The sequence below is a fragment of the Papio anubis genome, chromosome 14 (genome assembly GCF_008728515.1).
Source record: "Papio anubis isolate 15944 chromosome 14, Panubis1.0, whole genome shotgun sequence".
Classification (NCBI taxonomy): domain Eukaryota; kingdom Metazoa; phylum Chordata; class Mammalia; order Primates; family Cercopithecidae; genus Papio; species Papio anubis.
In genome coordinates, this window is record NC_044989.1 from 91346120 (window position 1) to 91363653 (window position 17534).

Here is a 17534-nt window from a genome sequence, read left to right on the forward strand (position 1 = left end):
GCTTCACTGACAAGAAGATGCTCGATGACTGGGTGTGGGGGGTGGGGGGAAAGGGAACTCACATTTCTCTGCAGCAATCCCTCCTTCTAAGCGGCAGAGCCCCCAGCATATTCCAATCACCATCTCTGATCTATCTGCCAACCTTCTCCAGGTTACTGAAACAAAGACGTCCTGGTCCTGCCACCATGAGGTTCTGCATCTGTGCACGGACACCACACCCCCCAGTCTAGTTGCCTTGCACACTTCCTGTCCCTATTCCCCCGCTGGGCTCTGCCTGGCCCACTGGGTATTTGAGCCCCTGTGCTCCTGGTGCCCATGGCTCCCTCACTGTGAATAACCAATTGTCTGTCTCCTGTTCTCCCCTCACTCACCACCAGCAGGTCAGCTCCATGGGGCAGGAACCACATCTGTCATGTTCCCTCCAGTGTCCTCAGAGCTCAGTGCCCACCTCAGAGTCAGCACTTGTTCACAGAGTGAACTAATGAACTCAATAAACCTTCTTTTTTTATTTTTTTCAGATGGAGTCTCACTCTGTCACCCAGGCTGGAGTGCAGTGGCACGATCTCGGCTCACTGCAACCTCCGCCTTCCTAGTTCAAGTGATTCTCCTGCTTCAGCCTCCCAAGTAGCTGGGATTACCGGTGCCTGCCACCACACTTGGCTAATTTTTGTATTTTTTCATTAGAGATGGGGTTTCACCATGTTGGTCAGGCTGGTCTCGAACTGACCTCAAGTGATCTGCCCACCTCGGCCTCCCAATGCGCTTGGATTACAGGCATGAGCCACCTGGGCAGAACTTAATAAGCCTTCTTTGGTTAAGAGTTTGTGAGTGAGTTTCGTGGCACCGCTTCACTTGGAAAAGGGACCTGGCTGACCCTAGGCCACTGTCACCCCAGGTTTGTAGATACATTGGAGTGTGCAGATCTCCACCACACCGGTGCTGGGACATTTTCTCTCTGTGTTTTGTCTGCAGAGCCAGTGGGAGTGAGTTTTCGTGGTCCCTAAGAACTAATTTCCTTGCACTTTCATCCTGTGGACTCATCAGACCATCAAGTAAGAGCAGCAAGAATTCTTTCCCGCAGCCATTGCTGATGCAGTGAAGGAAGCAGTAGTTCCCAACCGCCCTACTGCACTCAGCGGTCCTGATACTGATGGCAGCTAAAGCGACAAAGGTGGGGTGTGTCTGAGAATGCCAAGGTGTAGACTGGGTGGTGCGGTTCCTTCCCAGGACCTGTGGTTTCTTATGGCTGTGATTAAGGGCAGTGATGATCTGGAGTGACTTTTGCCCTTTTGCCCAGTCAGAGAATGACTGTTGACAGAGGTCAGCCACACCCTGTTCCCACATGTGTCCCAACCAGAACGCTGCAGGATCGCTGCCTTTTGCAGCAGACCGAGAAGGTGCGTGCAAGGCAGGAAGGGCGTCCTGCTTAGCCAGGCACGTAGTCAGGACACATTCACACTGCCTGCTCCTCACAGTCCACCATTTGTCCATAAAACATAACAGGAGGATACTGTTTTCGTTTCAGATAAGGAGGCCTAGGAAATGAAAGATACAACATCCCCAGTGGCTATGATTCCTTAACGCTACAACCCTCGAAGTCCATACTGAAAATTCACCCTGAAGAAAGGCGGGCGTGCCCGTGGTCCTAAATTTCCTAGATGATCTGTAACTGCCTCTACAGCTACATCCAAAATTCCCAGGGCGTCACAGTACTCACGGTGGGTAAGTCAACGTAGGGAGTAAAATGTTACAAATGTTTTTCAGAACATCGGTTGTGCAGTCCTCTTGGGTCATCAACACTTTTTCAAAGGTTGAAATCCAGAATGGGCTCTGTAAAATTTCTTTTAGGAGAGCCATCTTCAATGGCCTTCCCTTGGTCTGCGAGCTCTGGGGAGTATGCAGTCATGAGGGGTGTGAAGTGCAGAATCAGGAGCCTGGGCCACCCAACTCAAGTTGGTAAAGCTTTGTCCATAAGACTGTGCACACAGCCACTTACCCCACCATAAAGCAGGATAATAATACCTGGAGCAGGCCTGCTGTGAGGATAGACCCCACATTTCAACCCCTGGACACACAGGGAGCTCTGAACAAAGATCAGCGTCCTCTCCTTCCTGGCTTCACTTTCAAGGTTAGACGATTTGGTTGTCCTGACTACATAAGCCCTGAGAAGCGTTCAGGGGTAACACAAAGAGATCATTACCTTTGGTCCTGTCTCCAATCGGGAATAAAGTAAGTAAGTATGCAGGTCCCCGTATTTCATGAAAGGTAAAATTACCATGGGCTTTGGGATGCCTTGAGAGCTCATTTCTATACATACACCTGAAATGACAAACACAGCATCAATTACAAAGAGCCCTTGTTACTGTGACCAGAAAAGCCCTGCAGGACCACTGGCCAAACTGAAGCCATGTGTTACCAAGTTAACAGTTTAAAAAACCCAAGAGCTCCTCACTCACACCTGTTCTAGAAAATGGAACACACACAGGGTCCACTACTTTTTTTTTCCCCCTTTCAGATTAATGAGGGCATGAGGGCTCTCACAAATCAAACTGTAACAACTATAGCCATCTAGAAACCCAGGAATTCCTGTTAGACTGAGTCTGAGGGGTAGTGACCCCACAAGATTTAAGGGCGAACTAGTTTCATGTGATAGTTATTTAATCATGTGAAAAAGTCCACTGCAAATGCTTAAACTAGTAAAACAACTTTGAAGGGCTGTAGGTAAAATTCACATCCCTGAATTTTAAGAGTTTTGTAAAGGAGAAGCTACAATATCATTTATCATGGAATCTGAGAGCCAGAGGCTGTCACCTGATCCCAGGCTTGCAAAGCTCCTGCACTCTGTGGTGTGATCACAAAGTGAGATTGTTCTCATAGTCGGCTAAAGCCAATAGCAGTGAATGAATAACAGTAGTGAATTTGACATAATACTGTATACAAACATTGATTTTCACATCTCTCTGCAGTGTCAGTCTTATAAAACTTTGAAAGATCTCAAAAGAATTTAGCGTGTAGTGTATCCAGTCACAGGATGGCAAAACAAAAACAAAAAACCAAAGCTAGCAGAAAATTCAATTATTTCCAGGTTACTCTTCTCTCTTGGGACAGAGTCACTTACACAGCATCCATTCCATACTTAATCTCCTCTTTTGTAATTTTTGGGTAACGGAGCTGCAAAGCCAAATTACATTAAATCACATTCTATAGAACTGCTAAATCATATTCCATGAAATCATCAATGTACCATAATCTTAAGAAATCAGTACTTTCTTTTTTTTTTTTTTTTTTTTAGACAAAGTGTCCCTCTTGTTCCCCAGGTTGGAGTGCAATGGTGCGATCTCGGCTCACTGCAACCTCCACCTCCTGGGTTCCAGCGATTCTCCTGCTTCAGCCTCCTGAGTAGCTGGGATTACAGGCACTTGCCACCATGCTTGGCTAATTTTTTTTGTATTTTTAGCAGGGGCAGGGTTTCACCATGTTGGCCAGGCTGGTCTGGAACTCCAGACCTCATGTGATCCGCCTGCCTCGGCCTCCAAAAGTGCTGGGATTACAGGTGTGAGCCACCGCGCCTGGCCAGAAATCAGTGCTTTCAAATAGGTTAATAAATTACTTCTCAAAGATAACCTGTGGAATTTGTCTACTTTTTCAGCTTTATCCCACTGCTGTCTAATTCATGTATAACCTTAAATTCATAAAAATTATAACACGGCCACCTCTGTGTCTTGCCTTTGAGTAACCGAGGATAATTTAATTCATACTCTCCAGAATTCTGTAGAAAACTCAAATCATTCCTGAGCCCATCAGTGTCCAGAAAATGCAAGCTCATGATTACTATCAGCCTCAGAAAACATCATTGTGAAGAGAAGTCTGGGTGAAAACCTCAATGTTATAGGTTATGTTGGGGTTATACAAAGTGTAAACGTATCTACACCAGAGATCTTTCCCTTTGGTACAGAGCAGATCAGCAGAGCCCCTTGGCCACCCACTCCCACATTTCTCAGAAGTACCTAGAAGTCGAATGACATTTGGGTGGCTGAAATCTTTCATGCACGCTGCCTCACTGAGAAACTCCTCGATCTCCCGCTGTGAAAAGTTGTCCACTAAAGAAGAAAAAAGAAAAGGTTAAGTATGGATAATTCACTCAATTAAGGGGAGGGGGTGGGCAACAGCAATTCTGTTCTCTAAAATCCAGGCCAGGAAGAGATGAAACTATAGAGACAGGAAACAGACGGGTGGTTGTCACGGGCAAGTAGGGGTAGGGAAGAGAAGACGGGGGCAAACAGGCAAAGCACAGGGGACTTTTAGGGCCAAGAAATAATTCTGTAAGATACTGTAGTGGTGGATGCATGACATTACACATTTGTCAAAACCCACAGAGTTGTACAACACCAACAGTGAACCCTAATGTAAAATATGGACTCTGGTTAATAATAATGTATCAGTATGGGTTCATCAATTGCAAAAAATGCAGCTCAGTAATAAAAGACATTAATAATAGGAGAGATTGTGTGTGTCAGGAGGGGACCTATGGGCATTCTCTGTACTTTCTGCCCAACTTTTCTGCAAACCTGAAACTGCTCTAAAAAGTTAAAGTCTAATGGTAAAGAAAAAAAATTCCAAAAAAACACACAAAAAACCCCAAACCAAAACCAAGAACAATTCTAACTGATCTGTTGCAATTATATTTGCTTTTTTTTTTTTTTTTTGAGACAGAATCTTGCTCTGTCCCCCAGGCTGGAGTGCAGTGGCAGGATCTCGGCTCCACCTCCCAGGTTCACATCATTCTCCTGCCTCAGCCTCCCAAGCAGCTGGGACTACAGGCGCCCGCCACCACACCCGGCTAATTTTTTTTTTTTTTGTATTTTTTAGTAGAGACGGGGTTTCACCGTGTTAGCCAAGATGGTCTCGAGTTCCTGACCTCGTGATCTGCCCACCTCGGCCTCCCAAAGTGCTGGGATTACAGGCATGAGCCACCGCGCCCAGCCTGTTTTTTTTTTTAAAAAGAAAGAACCCACACCTCTCCCTTCTGTTGGTGTGTGTCCTGCAAGTCTGGTTGCTCAACCACACCTTATAAGCCGGATGCATTTTCACACCACGTTTTTTAAATTAAATTGGCTTAAGAGAGACATTTAAAATTCTGTATTATGCTAAGTGAAATAAGCCAGTCACAAAAGGATGAACATTGTATGAAGTACCTAGAGAGTCAAAATCAGAGACAGAAAATAGAATAGTGCTTGCTAGGGCTGGGGAGAGAGGGTACTGGGGAGTCATTGTTCAGTAGGTGTAGAGTTTCAGTTTTGCAAGATGAAAAGTTTTGGGGCCGGGCGCAGTGGATCACGCCTGTAATCCCGGCACTTTGGGAGGCCAAGGCGGGTGGATCACGAGGTCAGGAGATCGAGACCATCCTGGCTAACAGGGTGAAACCCCGTCTCTACTAAAAATACAAAAAATTAGCCGGGCATGGTGGTGGGTGCCTGTAGTCTCAGCTACTCGGGAGGCTGAGGCAGGAGAATGGCATGAACCCAGGAGGCGGAGCTTGCAGTGAGCCGAGATAGCACCACTGCACTCCAGCCTGGGCGACAGAGCGAGACTCTGTCTCAACATAAAAAAAAAAAGAAAAGTTTTAGAGATGGATGGTAGTGATGGTTGTATAACATTATGAATATGGCTCTTAATATCACTGAACTGTATACTTAAAATGGTTAAGATGGTAAATTTTACATTATGTATATGTTGCCCCAATTAAAAACAAATAAATAAAACAAAAAGTCAGGTTTGCCTTCGGGAATTTGCATTAACAGTGTATAACTACTGATTAAAATCATGCACGAGGGCATCTAATGCAGTGTCTGTACCATCCTATGGGCTTAATATATATTATTCTTCTTTCTACTGAAGCAAATTTAGAAAAATTCAAAAATTTTCTTAATTAAAAAAAAAAAGATCTATACATCTGCAAAAATTTGCCCTCACCTATTCCTTTTGCTGCAAACAGCCAGGTGGGGGAATAGAGGTGCAGGGCTCTGCCTGCAGACTCTTCCCTGGGGGGTTCAACCTGCAAGTAAATGTAGCTGAGCCTGGGGATTTTGAAGCTAGAGATTATTCTTTCAATCTTTGACAATTAGCAGGGGTGTAATCCCTATGCAAGTTACCCTAATGAAATTAAATAACTGCAGAGCCAAGCCAGAGAAAAAGGGGGTTCCAGGCCCAGCTCCTCCCACTAGGCCTCCTAATATGCGTGCCTATATCCCTAAATAGGGATTATGGAAGGATTCCCCACAGACACACTGTGAGGCTCAAATAAAATCACGGAAGAGCAGGAATGGTGCAGAATATGGCTCAGTGCTCGGTTCAGCTCCAGTTAGGATTCTGACTTCAGGGTGCTTTAGTTTCTGGGGGCTAGTTCCTGAACCTCCTTTTCAGTTATGTTCATTTTCTCTTCTTCTTGTCCTGATGAAATGCGGGAATAACTGCAATGTCCTTTGGCTAATGGTGAGTATCGCATAAATATTAGCCATTACGGTCTGCTTAAAAAGCAAAAAGCATCGGTTCATGTGGCTTGTTGGTTATTGTGGTTCCTTTTCATAACCAAATTAAGCTTCAGCCTCCAGGCCAGGTGCGGTGGCTCACACCTGTAATCCCAGCACTTTGGGAGGCCAAAGTGGGCGGATTACTTGAGGCCAAGAATTCAAGACCAGCCTGGCCAACACGGTGAAATCCCATGTCTACAAAAAATACAAAAATTAACCAGACATGGTGGTGCATGCCTGTAATCCCAGCTACTTGGGAGGCTGAGGCAGGAGAATTACTCGAACCCAGAGGCAGAAGTTGCAGTGAGCCGAGATCGTGCCACTGCACTCCAGCCTAGGCGACAGAGCAATACTCTGTCTCAAAAAGAAAAAAATAAATAAACTTCAGCCTTTTCATTTAAGAGTCTCGGAACATGCTTATAATCTAACTTATGCTTTAATGTCCAGTAACTAGTGGATTTAAATTTTAGGAAGAATCCAACTTTACTTTATTCCCTGATCAAAAATAGTATTGAATAGGTACAAGGGGTTAATAAGGAAGCAACACCAAGAATATTGACAAACTGAGCACCAAATAATCTCCATCCATGATTCGTGATGAAGACTGTGGGTGAAATATCATATGACCACGGCCTATTTTCTAAGTTCCCCAGTGATAGGCCATGACCAGCCAGACACCCATAGAATCAAACTTAGACAGCTGTGTGTCCTTCCTGGGAGAAGGACATGGAGAGGAAATGCTACGTTGCTCTGCCGGTGAAATCTGGTCATCTTATGGTAATGAAGAAGCCCAGCACAACCTGCCCCCTTTCTAGCTATTTCAATTAGACAAGTCAGCAAGTCACTATAGTTTCCTTACCTATATAGATTTTGGGATGGGTGCGGTGGCTCACGCCTGTTATCCCAGAACTTTGGGGGGCTGAGGCAGGTGGATCATTTGAGGTCAGGAGTTTGAGACCAGCCGGGCCAACATGGAGAAACCCCATCTTTACTAAAAATTCAAAAATTTAGGCAGGTGTGTTGGTGGGTACCTGTAATCCCAGCTACTCAGGAGACTGAGGTGGGAGAAATCACTTAAACCCAGGAGGTGGAGGTTGCAGTAAGCCAAGATGGCGCCACTGCACGCCAGCCTGTGTGACACAGTGAGACTCCATCTCAATTAAAAAAAAAAAAAAAAAAAAGGATTTGAGAGGGCCTAGACTGCATAGATTTTAGAGTGTCCTAACTGGCATCTAGCACTATTTTTTTAAATTTATTTTTTATTATTATACTTTAAGTTCTAGGGTACATGTGCACAATGTACAGGTTTGTTACATATGTATACATGTGCCATGTTGGTGTGCTGCACTCATTAACTCGTCATTTACATTAGGTATATCTCCTAATGCTATCCCTCCCCCCTTCCCCCTCCCCACAATAGGCCCTGGTGTGTGATGTTCCCCTTCCCATGTCCAAGTGATCTCATTGTTCAGTTCCCACCTATGAGTGAGAACATGCGGTATTTGGTTTTCTGTTCTTGCGATAGTTTGCTGAGAATGATGGTTTCCAGCTGCATCCATGTCTCTACAAAGGACACGAACTCATCCTTTTTTATGGCTGCATAGTATTCCATGGTGTATATGTGCCATATTTTCTTAATCCAGTCTGTCACTGATGGACATTTGGGTTGATTCCAAGTCTTTGCTATTGTGAATAGTGCTGCAATAAACATACGTGCATCTAGCACTATTTTTGTCAACACTGTAATTTGTTCTCCTCCACACTGACATCAAAGTGAACTTTCTGGAATGTAACCTGCTCTGTTCTTACTTGGTTAAGACTCTTTTTTGTTTGAGAATTGAGTCTCACTCTGTCACCCAGGCTGGAGTCCAGTGGCGTGATCTAGGCTCACTGCAACCTCTGCCTCCTGAGTTCAAGCGATTCTCCTGCCTTAGCCACCCGGGATTACAGGTGCGTGCCACCATGCCCAGCTAATTTTTGTATTTTTAGTGGAGACGAGGTTTCACCATGTTGCTCAGGCTCGTCTCAAACTCCTGACCTTGTGATCCACCCGCCTCAGCCTCCCAAAGTGCTGGGATTACAGGCCACCGCGCCCAGCTGGTTAAGACTCTTAACAGCGCTCTACTCCTTGCAGGATAAAGCAGGTTCTTGGCTATGATTTACAAGACCCTCCCTGCCCCACTGCTGGCTCTCTTCCCATCTTGCTTGGAAGTTCTAGCTTATAATAGCAACTCTTCATATGCCTTGACCAAGTATTTCTCCTCCTTCTGGGGAACTTACTTTCCAGGCAGCCCACAGCTTCCTCAGGGCCATGCAATCATCCTCAAATGAGGAAGTGGCCCCACCACACTAGACAGGTCGGCCAGAACAACCCCTGGGGTCAGATGTTGCCATCAGATCACCACTGCCTCAGCAATTCATGCTCTCCTTTGGAGTTGTTAGCTCTACTAGATGAGAGAGAGTGAGAGAGAGAGACAGTGAGAGAAAGAGAGAGAGCAAGACAGAGAGTATGTACGCATAGGCATGCAGGAGTTAGTAAAACTTAAAAAAATGTTATTGCCTTGAGTATAAAGAATATGTAGGCCGGGCACGGTGGCTCACGCCTGTAATCCAGCACTTTGGGAGGCTGAGGTGGGCAGATCACAAGGTCAGGAGATCAAGACCATCCTGGCTAACACAGTGAAACCCCGTCTCTACTAAAAATACAAAAATTAGCCAGACGTGGTGGCAGGCGCTTGTAGTCCCAGCTACTTGGGAGGCTGAGGCAGGAGAATGGCGTGAACCCGGAAGGCAGAGCTTGCAGTGAGCTGAGATTGCACCACTGCACTCCAGCCTGGGCAACAAAGCAAGACTCTGTCTCAAAAAAAAAAAAAAACCCACAAAAGAATATGTAATGCATGCACGAAGAGCTCATTATAGTAATTCCCCCTTGGTGACCAGTGTTACTCATTGCCTTCTAACCCACTGGCAACTGAGATTGTGACATATGGCCTCATGGAGCACCCAATACTGAAGCAACTGCCCACCCCAGAAGAATGGGATTCATCATTGATAACTCACACTTCATGGTCTTCACTGCCACTTTCTGAGAGGTCCCATCTTCCTGCTTAAGATTTCCTTCCATTACAGACCCAAACTCTCCTGTGAAGTGAAAGAACTCTGTATGGACACTGTGCAAATTCTCCCCTGACCACAGAAATGCTACAGTGCCAGGGCTGCTGGCTTCATGTGGTATGAGAGCATCTCACCCACGGGTAGCCAGGCAGAGCCGGCCCAGGCCACCCGCATCGCAAACCAGGGCAATGCACCGCACTCTAGTCTCCTGCTTGTCACGAGCTTGGGTGGCTTGGGCCCACCTTTGCTCATCACTTTATTAAGCATTATAACTGATCCAAGACACTTAGAAGAGAACATGAAAAATACAATTGAAGTTTCTAAAGCACAAACTCTTAATACCATTATCATTCATCCTAAGAACAACTTAACAAGTTAAATATGTATTTTCATTTTTGTTCCTAATTAGAAAGATGCCAAGAACAATAAACTTAAGAACTAGAGGAATAATCTTAAAGTACGTAGGAAACTAATCAATGAATTACATGCTTTTCAATGAAGAACGAAAATTAATATTTTTCAAGGACCTGTATGTGCTAGGTATTGAAGAGAATCTTTTCATTTGCCAGATCTGAGTTTCAAAAATCAATAGTCTATCATTTTAAATAATAAAATATAACTATCCATAGTATAACTCAGAGTCCTAAGATGGTATTTTATTTAATAAATACATGTTAAAGAACTATTCTAAACTGCTTACCTTCTTGTCCCACATTTTATTAGAATTACTTTAAACTGCTTACCTTCGCCCAGAATTTTTCCAAGAATTAGAAGATTCCTGTCAATCACAACATCTTCTAGTTTATTTTGTAGTTCCTCGCTGACTCCCAAGCTATGTACTGAAAAAGGAGTAATTTAGTATGTATAAAAATGGTCAGCATGCTTTCTTTCACTTAATAACTAAAATGAAATAAAGTCCTGTATAATAAACATTCCTGCCGGGCGCAGTGGCTCAAGCCTGTAATCCCAGCACTTTGGGAGGCCAAGACGGGCAGATCACGAGGTCAGGAGATCGAGACCATCCTGGCTAACACGGTGAAACCCTGTCTCTACTAAAAAATACAAAAAAACTAGCCAGGCAAGGTGGCGGGCGCCTGTAGTCCCAGGTACTCGGGAGGCTGAGGCAGGAGAATGGCGTAATCCCGGGAGGCGGAGCTTGCAGTGAGCCGAGATCTGGCCACTGCACTCTAGCCTGGGCGACAGAGCGAGACTCCATCTCAAAAAAATAAAATAAAATAAAATAAATATTCCTTATTTATTTATTTATTGAGCCAGAGTCTAGCTCTGTTGCCCAGGCTGGAGTGCAATGGCACAGTCTTGGCTCACTGCAACCTCTGACTCCTAGGTTCAAGCGACCTCAGACGGCACAAGTATCTGGAACTGCAGGCACGCACCACCACACCCAGCTAATTTATGTATTTTTAGTAGAGACGGGTTTCATAATGTGGGCCAGACTGGTCTCGAACTCCTGACCTCAAGTAATCTGCCCACCTCGCCCTCCCAAAGTGCTGGGATTACAGGCATGAGCCACCACGGCCAGCCCCTTTTCTCATTTTGTATCTATTATTTCTCTCCCCAAATTGCCAGTAATGAAACTTCATACTTTATTATGATTAAACTAAGTATAATGAATCCTTCAGGGCAAGGTTAATTCTGGAGAATTACAAAAATTAGAACCGTATTTCTCTTTCTGTAGTGTGGTAGCAACAGCCGGCAATCAGATTCATGTAGGGGTGGTTTGCCTTTGACTTAAAGGGGTAAGGAAGGTAAGTAAGTCAATAGGTACTTTCTAGTGAATTCTTTACTATTAATATTATACCCTTAACTACAGTATACAAAAGAACCACACTTCCCCTACCCTCCCATGCCATGGATGGAGTCTCACAAACCACAGAAAACATCTAGAGAACAAGCTCTTATTTTACATACTGTATATGAAACCTCATTATAACAGCATAGCTAGGGCTAAAATGAGCACTTTGAGGAACTGGAGAATAAGATTTTCTATAATAAAATATGTAATATAGTAAGATATATAATAGATGTGTTGTGTTGGCAACAAGAGAAATTAACCAGAAGGAGACCAGTTCAACAACTCCTGGCAAATGATTCAGTATGGACCATAGTTAAGGCATCAACAAGCTCTTGAAAGAAAAAAAAAATGTGGATAATTAGGACACATTAGTTCTCCGAGAAAAAACTTTATCCAGTGGTTCTCCAATAAAGGAGAGAAAGTGGTCTAAATGACAAATTTTAAAATTTTAAATTAAAAAAAAAATTGAGGATATCTAAAAGTCAAAACTTACAGATTAGAAACGTAAAGCAACTAATAATATTCTACACCAAGCAAGTTTCTATTTCATAGCAACCTGTATTCTGTCATTTTCATAGATTTTCTTTACTGGGGGCAAAAATCCAGAAGCATGAATTTGTTAATATTTGCATGTTCTTTCTATACTTTTTCTGAAATTATTTAGGAACACTAGTATCTGTTTAGTTCCACTGTTTAAACCAGAAGCCCCCACTCTCTGATTCAGCAAAGCTCAAACCATAATTACTACAAAGCATGTTGGCACATCATCCTCGGAGTTGGTTGCCAGGAAAACAGGAAATGAGGCTCGAGATTATGTCCGCTAGTTATAAGTTTTCTTTAAATCCCTGACCTCTACCCATCTTCTGTCACCCCAGAAGGTTCCTCTTTTCTGCCACATTTCATGACATTAGGAGTCCTTTTAACCCCAGGTTAAGCTCCTGATTCCAGTAAACTAGCCCGCAGAGCTGTGCATAGCAGTATCTATCTACTTGCGGCTTTTAAAGACATTTTGTACATTAAAAATATCCATTCGTCTTCGATACCTTTGGCTTTTGTTAGAAATCTGTCTGTTGTTCTTTCTTTGTTCTCAACTATTTTAACTTTTGCCAAAAAGGGAAATGAAAGCCAACTTACAGGTAAGTTCAATGGCTCGCCGACAGAAGGACTTCTTTGCTATATAATTTACCACTAATTCAGAATCCTCCTCTGTGAATGCATTCCTGGGTGAATGAAAACAAAGATACTTCACTATAAAAACAGGGCTACTGGGGCAGGTGCTGATTCCACAAGGATGCTACAGAGCTTCCCCTTTTCAACGGGCTCTTCTACAACAAAAACTTTCCCCCTAGAAGAAATGTGTTTCTTTCCTTCGATTTATTTTAGACTTACTTGGCAATATTGAAACTACTCTAGCTAGGTACCATCAAGAACAGAGAATAGCAGACAAGCTCCCAGTGGCCAAAGCGGTAACAATCTGAGCAAGAAACTAAAGTAATACTAGACTATGAGTATAAAATGAATATCAATGAGTTCATACTTATGAAAATATGATTGAATGAATGAATGGAACAAAACACACCAATCTCCTGTGGTGAAGGATTCCAAATATTTTATGTAGCTAGTAAGGGGTGGAGGGAGTTAAATCCTTACGCTGTGACTATGGGCTTGCATAGGGACTTGCTTCCAAAGAACAGTAGGGAAAGGGAGAAAAAATAACTTCATAGTAGAGAAACCCAGCAAATACTACTTCCGCCAGGTGATCAATGTCAACATCAGCAGTGAAAAATCATGTTAATATGCACCCTTGATAAGCAATGATGACACTGGCACTTTAATTCTGTGGCTCTTCCTCTCAATCACCCATAACCCCTGCTCATTATCAGCAAAACATTGAACAAATTGCAACAGAGGGGTATCCTATAAAACCCCCAAGTAACACTTCTGAAAACTGGCAAGATCATCAAAGATAAGAAAGGTCTAAGAGGCCGGGCGCGGTGGCTCACGCCTGTAATCCCAGCACTTTGGGAGGCCGAGGCGGGCGGATCACAAGGTCAGGAGATCGAGACCACGGTGAAACTCCGTCTCTACTAAAAATACAAAAAATTAGCCGGGCGCGGTTGTGGGCGCCTGTAGTCCCAGCTACTCGGGAGGCTGAGGCAGGAGAATGGCGTGAACCCGGGAGGCGGAGCTTGCAGTGAGCCGAGATCGCGCCACTGCACTCCAGCCTGGGCGACAGAGCGAGACTCTGTCTCAAAAAAAAAAAAAAAAAGAAAGGTCTAAGAAACGGCCACAGCCAAGAGGAGCCTAAGGAGATGTGACGACTGACTGTAAAATGTGGCGTCCTGGATGGGATCCCAGAACAGAAAAGGGACATTAGGTGAAAATTAAGGAAATCTCAAAGTAGAGATGTTAGCTAATGACAATGTATCAATATTGCTCATTAACTGTAACAAATGTATTGTACTAATTGTCAGGACCCTGAGCCCAAGCTAAGCCATCATTTCCCCTGTGACCTGCACATATACATCCAGATGGTCTGAAGCAACCGAAGATCCACAAAAGAAGTGAAAATAGTCAGTTCCTGCCTTAACTGATGACATTCCACCATTGTGATTTGTTCCTGCTCCACCCTAATTGATCACTTGACTTTGTGACAATACCCCCTCCCCGCCCTCGCGATAAGGTACTTTGTGATATTCCCCCCATCCTTGTGAATGTACTTTGTACGATACACCCTCTCCACCCTTGAGAAGGTACTTTGTAACATTCTCCCCTGCCCTTAAGATGGTACTTTGTAATATTCTCCCCACTCTTGAGAATGTACTCTGCAAGATCCACCCCCTGCCCGCAAAAAATTGGTCCTAACTCCACCGCCTATCCCAAACCTATAAGAACTAACAATAATTCCACCATCCTTTGCTGACTCCTTTTTCGGACTCAGCCCGCCTGCACCCAGGTGATTAAAAAGCTTTATTGTGGCCAGGCACGGTGGCTCACGCCTGTAATCCCAGCACTTTGGGAGGCCAAGGCGGACAGATCACGAGGTCAGGAGATCGAGACCATCCTGGTTAACATGGTGAAACCCCGTCTCTACTAAAAATACAAAAAATTAGCCGGGCGTGATGGCAGGCGCCTGTAGTCCCAGGTACTCGGGAGGCTGAGGCAGGAGAATGGCATGTACCTGGGAGGCGGAGCTTCCAGTGAGCCGAGATAGTGCCACTGCACTCCAGCCTGGGTGATAGAGCAAGACCCCGTCCCAAAAAAAAAAAAAAAAAAAAAAGCTTTATTGCTCACACAAAGCCTGTTGATGGTCTCTTCACACGGACACGTGTGATACTAATAATGTAAGCTGTTAATAATAGAGGAAACTAGGTATGGAGCATATGAGAAGTTTCTGTACTATCTTCTCAATGTTTCTGTAAAATTAAAACTGTTCTAAAAAATAAGGCTGGGCGTGGTGATTCATGCCTGCAATCCCAGCACTTTGGGAGGCCGAGGCAGGAGGATCACTTGAGCCCAGGAGTTCAAGACGAGCCTGGGCAACAAGGTGAGATGCCTCATCTCTACAAAAAGTAAGAAAATTAGCCAGAAATGGTAGTGTGCGACTGTGGTCCCAGCTAATCGGGAGGCTGAGATGGGAGGATCACTTGGGTTCTGGAGGATGAGGCTGCAGTGAGCTATGACTGCACCACTGCACTCCAGCCCGGACGACAGAGCAAGATGCTGTCTCAAAAAAATGAATTAATTTTAAAAATAAAAAATGAAGCCTATTTTAATAATCCATTTAGTCACTGTTTTAGACTAATTGGTGGGAAAGTATTATGAATTAGAAAGTCCAGATTACAGATTTAATCTCAATTTACCTTAGGTACATAGGTTATTTCAAAGAGATACACAATTAAAAAAAATACTGATGTACAAAAAGCAAAGCACTTGGAAAGATGTACGCCAAAATAGCAACCAAGACCAACTATGGGCCTGAGATGGGTCTCACTTTCTCCTTTTGACTATTCTATGTAATCTGATTTTTAAAAAATATAATGTTATTTTTATAAGTAAAAATAAAAGTATTTTCATTTAAAAATGAGCTGGAAAGTGGTTTTACAAAAGGAACAAATGAATAGATCTTGTAGTAAGGATCCATGGGAACTGACTTTGGCACAGATAAAAATAACCTGTTACAAGTCTTTGTTTTAAGCTTCTGCTGAGCTTAAGGGTTCCTGGAAATAGTTTTATTTTTAAATATTTGAAATAGTATTGTAATCTTGTTAATATATTTGCTGTGCTCAGCAGCCCCACTTTTTGGTAATGTGGCATGCGCTGCTCTTTCTGGCTGGAATGCTCTTCTTCTGTCTCATCTAATGAATACCTGCTCTTTCTTCAGATCTTAGCTCTGGTGTCAGCCACTTTTGCACGAAGGCCTTCCCTGACTTTCTTCACGCAGCCAAATTTTTCTGACACATTCTTACCCCTTTACATAGAATTTATTACAGTTGCCATTGTTAATCTATTCTGTGACTGCTTGACTACTGCCTGACTCCCCATGAACTGTGAACCCCATGAGGGCAGGATTTTGTTCACCACTGTATTCCAGGCTAGTGCAGTGCCCAGTGCCTAGCAGGCCTTTAATACATATGAGTGGGGCTACTCTTGCAGCTTCTGCAGAGGTTCTCCGTACTTGTTTTATGATGAGCCCACATGTCACACCAAGATCCTGGGATGTATTTTAGTCAATTATATGTTCAAGATTTAGATCAGATTTTGTCCACTTCTTTAAAATAGTCATTCTTAGAATTCACATACTAAGATATAACAATTGTAAGAATAGGCTTGTAAAGACTAAAGTAACTGACCCCTAAGACTGGGATGAACACAAATAAAGGGCAGCCTGGCTGCCAATCTTAAGCCCTTCTCACGCCTATGGCAAGTCTTGGAGCGAGTGGGATGTTCTAGTAGCATTCTGAAGGTGGAGCAATGAAAGAGGGAGGCTCAGCCCCCTCCAAAGTATAGCCATACACTCCTCACTCAATCTGTCCCACTCCAACCTGCCAACAACCCTTCTGGGTTCAAGCAATTCCTGTGCCTCAACCTCTCAAGTAGCTGGGATTACAGGCATGTGTCATCATGCCCAGCCAATTTTTGCATTTTCTGTAGAGACAACGTTTTGCCCTGTTGGCCAGGCTGGTCTCAAACTCCTGACCTCAAGTGATCCGCCTGCCTTGACCTCCCAAAGTGCTGGGATTACAGGTGTGAGCCACCGCCCTCGGCCTATTTTTAAGGCTTCTAATAAAAGTCCTCACTGAACAGCAACCCAGTTTGAGTAGCAAAGGCCTACTGATACTCTTCTCTGTAAAGGAACCCTTTTCAGGGCTGGCTTTTGCTGGCAGCTGCTTCTGTAAGCCATGGCCTAAGTCAGGAAGCTGCCTGAGCCCAGGGTATGCATAAGGCAGGGCAGCCACCTGGGAGCAATGTGAGCAGCTGGCCCAACAGGAAAGGCATAATCACTTGGTATAACAACCTGGTCAACAGCAGTGAGCAAACATTTTTAGCTGGGAGACTTACCCGAACTTTGTCTCCTGAACTCTTTTTCTGACGGCCAAGGAGATGTATAAAACCAACCCAATCAAAATAAATCCACAAAAGCAGCCAAAGATGATGAGCACAGGATCTGCGTTGCCAGGTGCTGGAGTTGAAGACGGGGCATGATCTACCCAACCTGGTAAAATACCAATAGACCAATCACGGGTTTGAAATATATGAGAAACATTGGCTTGTAACAGGGAAGAACAAAGAGTCAAAGCTTTCAGAACTCAGTTAAATCTTTTGTAATCTACAAATACAGGCAGGCCTCCCTTTGTGTAAGCTGACACCATGCAAAGAGATCTTAATAACTGATGGGAAACTAGCTTGATTTACTCATTCCACAATGTATATATAGATCAAAATGTCACGTTGTACTCCAGAGGTATATATAATTTTTCAATTGTTAATTAAAAATAGTAATTTAAAAATCAATGAGAAAACTCACGTCAGTTATACATGTACAAGAAAAATTTAAAAATTACAACTAATATTTA

General features: G+C 43.7%; 1 protein-coding gene across 1 annotated transcript in view; it reads right to left on the bottom strand.

Annotated features, from left to right (window-relative positions):
- MERTK (MER proto-oncogene, tyrosine kinase) overlaps positions 1-17534 on the bottom strand; it is a 133624-nt gene that overhangs the window by 20637 nt on the left and 95453 nt on the right. Inside the window, exons 10-15 of the mRNA XM_021925202.2 lie at positions 17020-17173; positions 12592-12677; positions 10388-10483; positions 9591-9671; positions 4008-4100; positions 2201-2319 (exon numbers count right to left, since the gene is read on the bottom strand). Coding sequence (XP_021780894.2) covers positions 2201-2319; positions 4008-4100; positions 9591-9671; positions 10388-10483; positions 12592-12677; positions 17020-17173 — 629 coding nt within the window. The remainder of the gene's footprint in view (positions 1-2200; positions 2320-4007; positions 4101-9590; positions 9672-10387; positions 10484-12591; positions 12678-17019; positions 17174-17534) is intronic.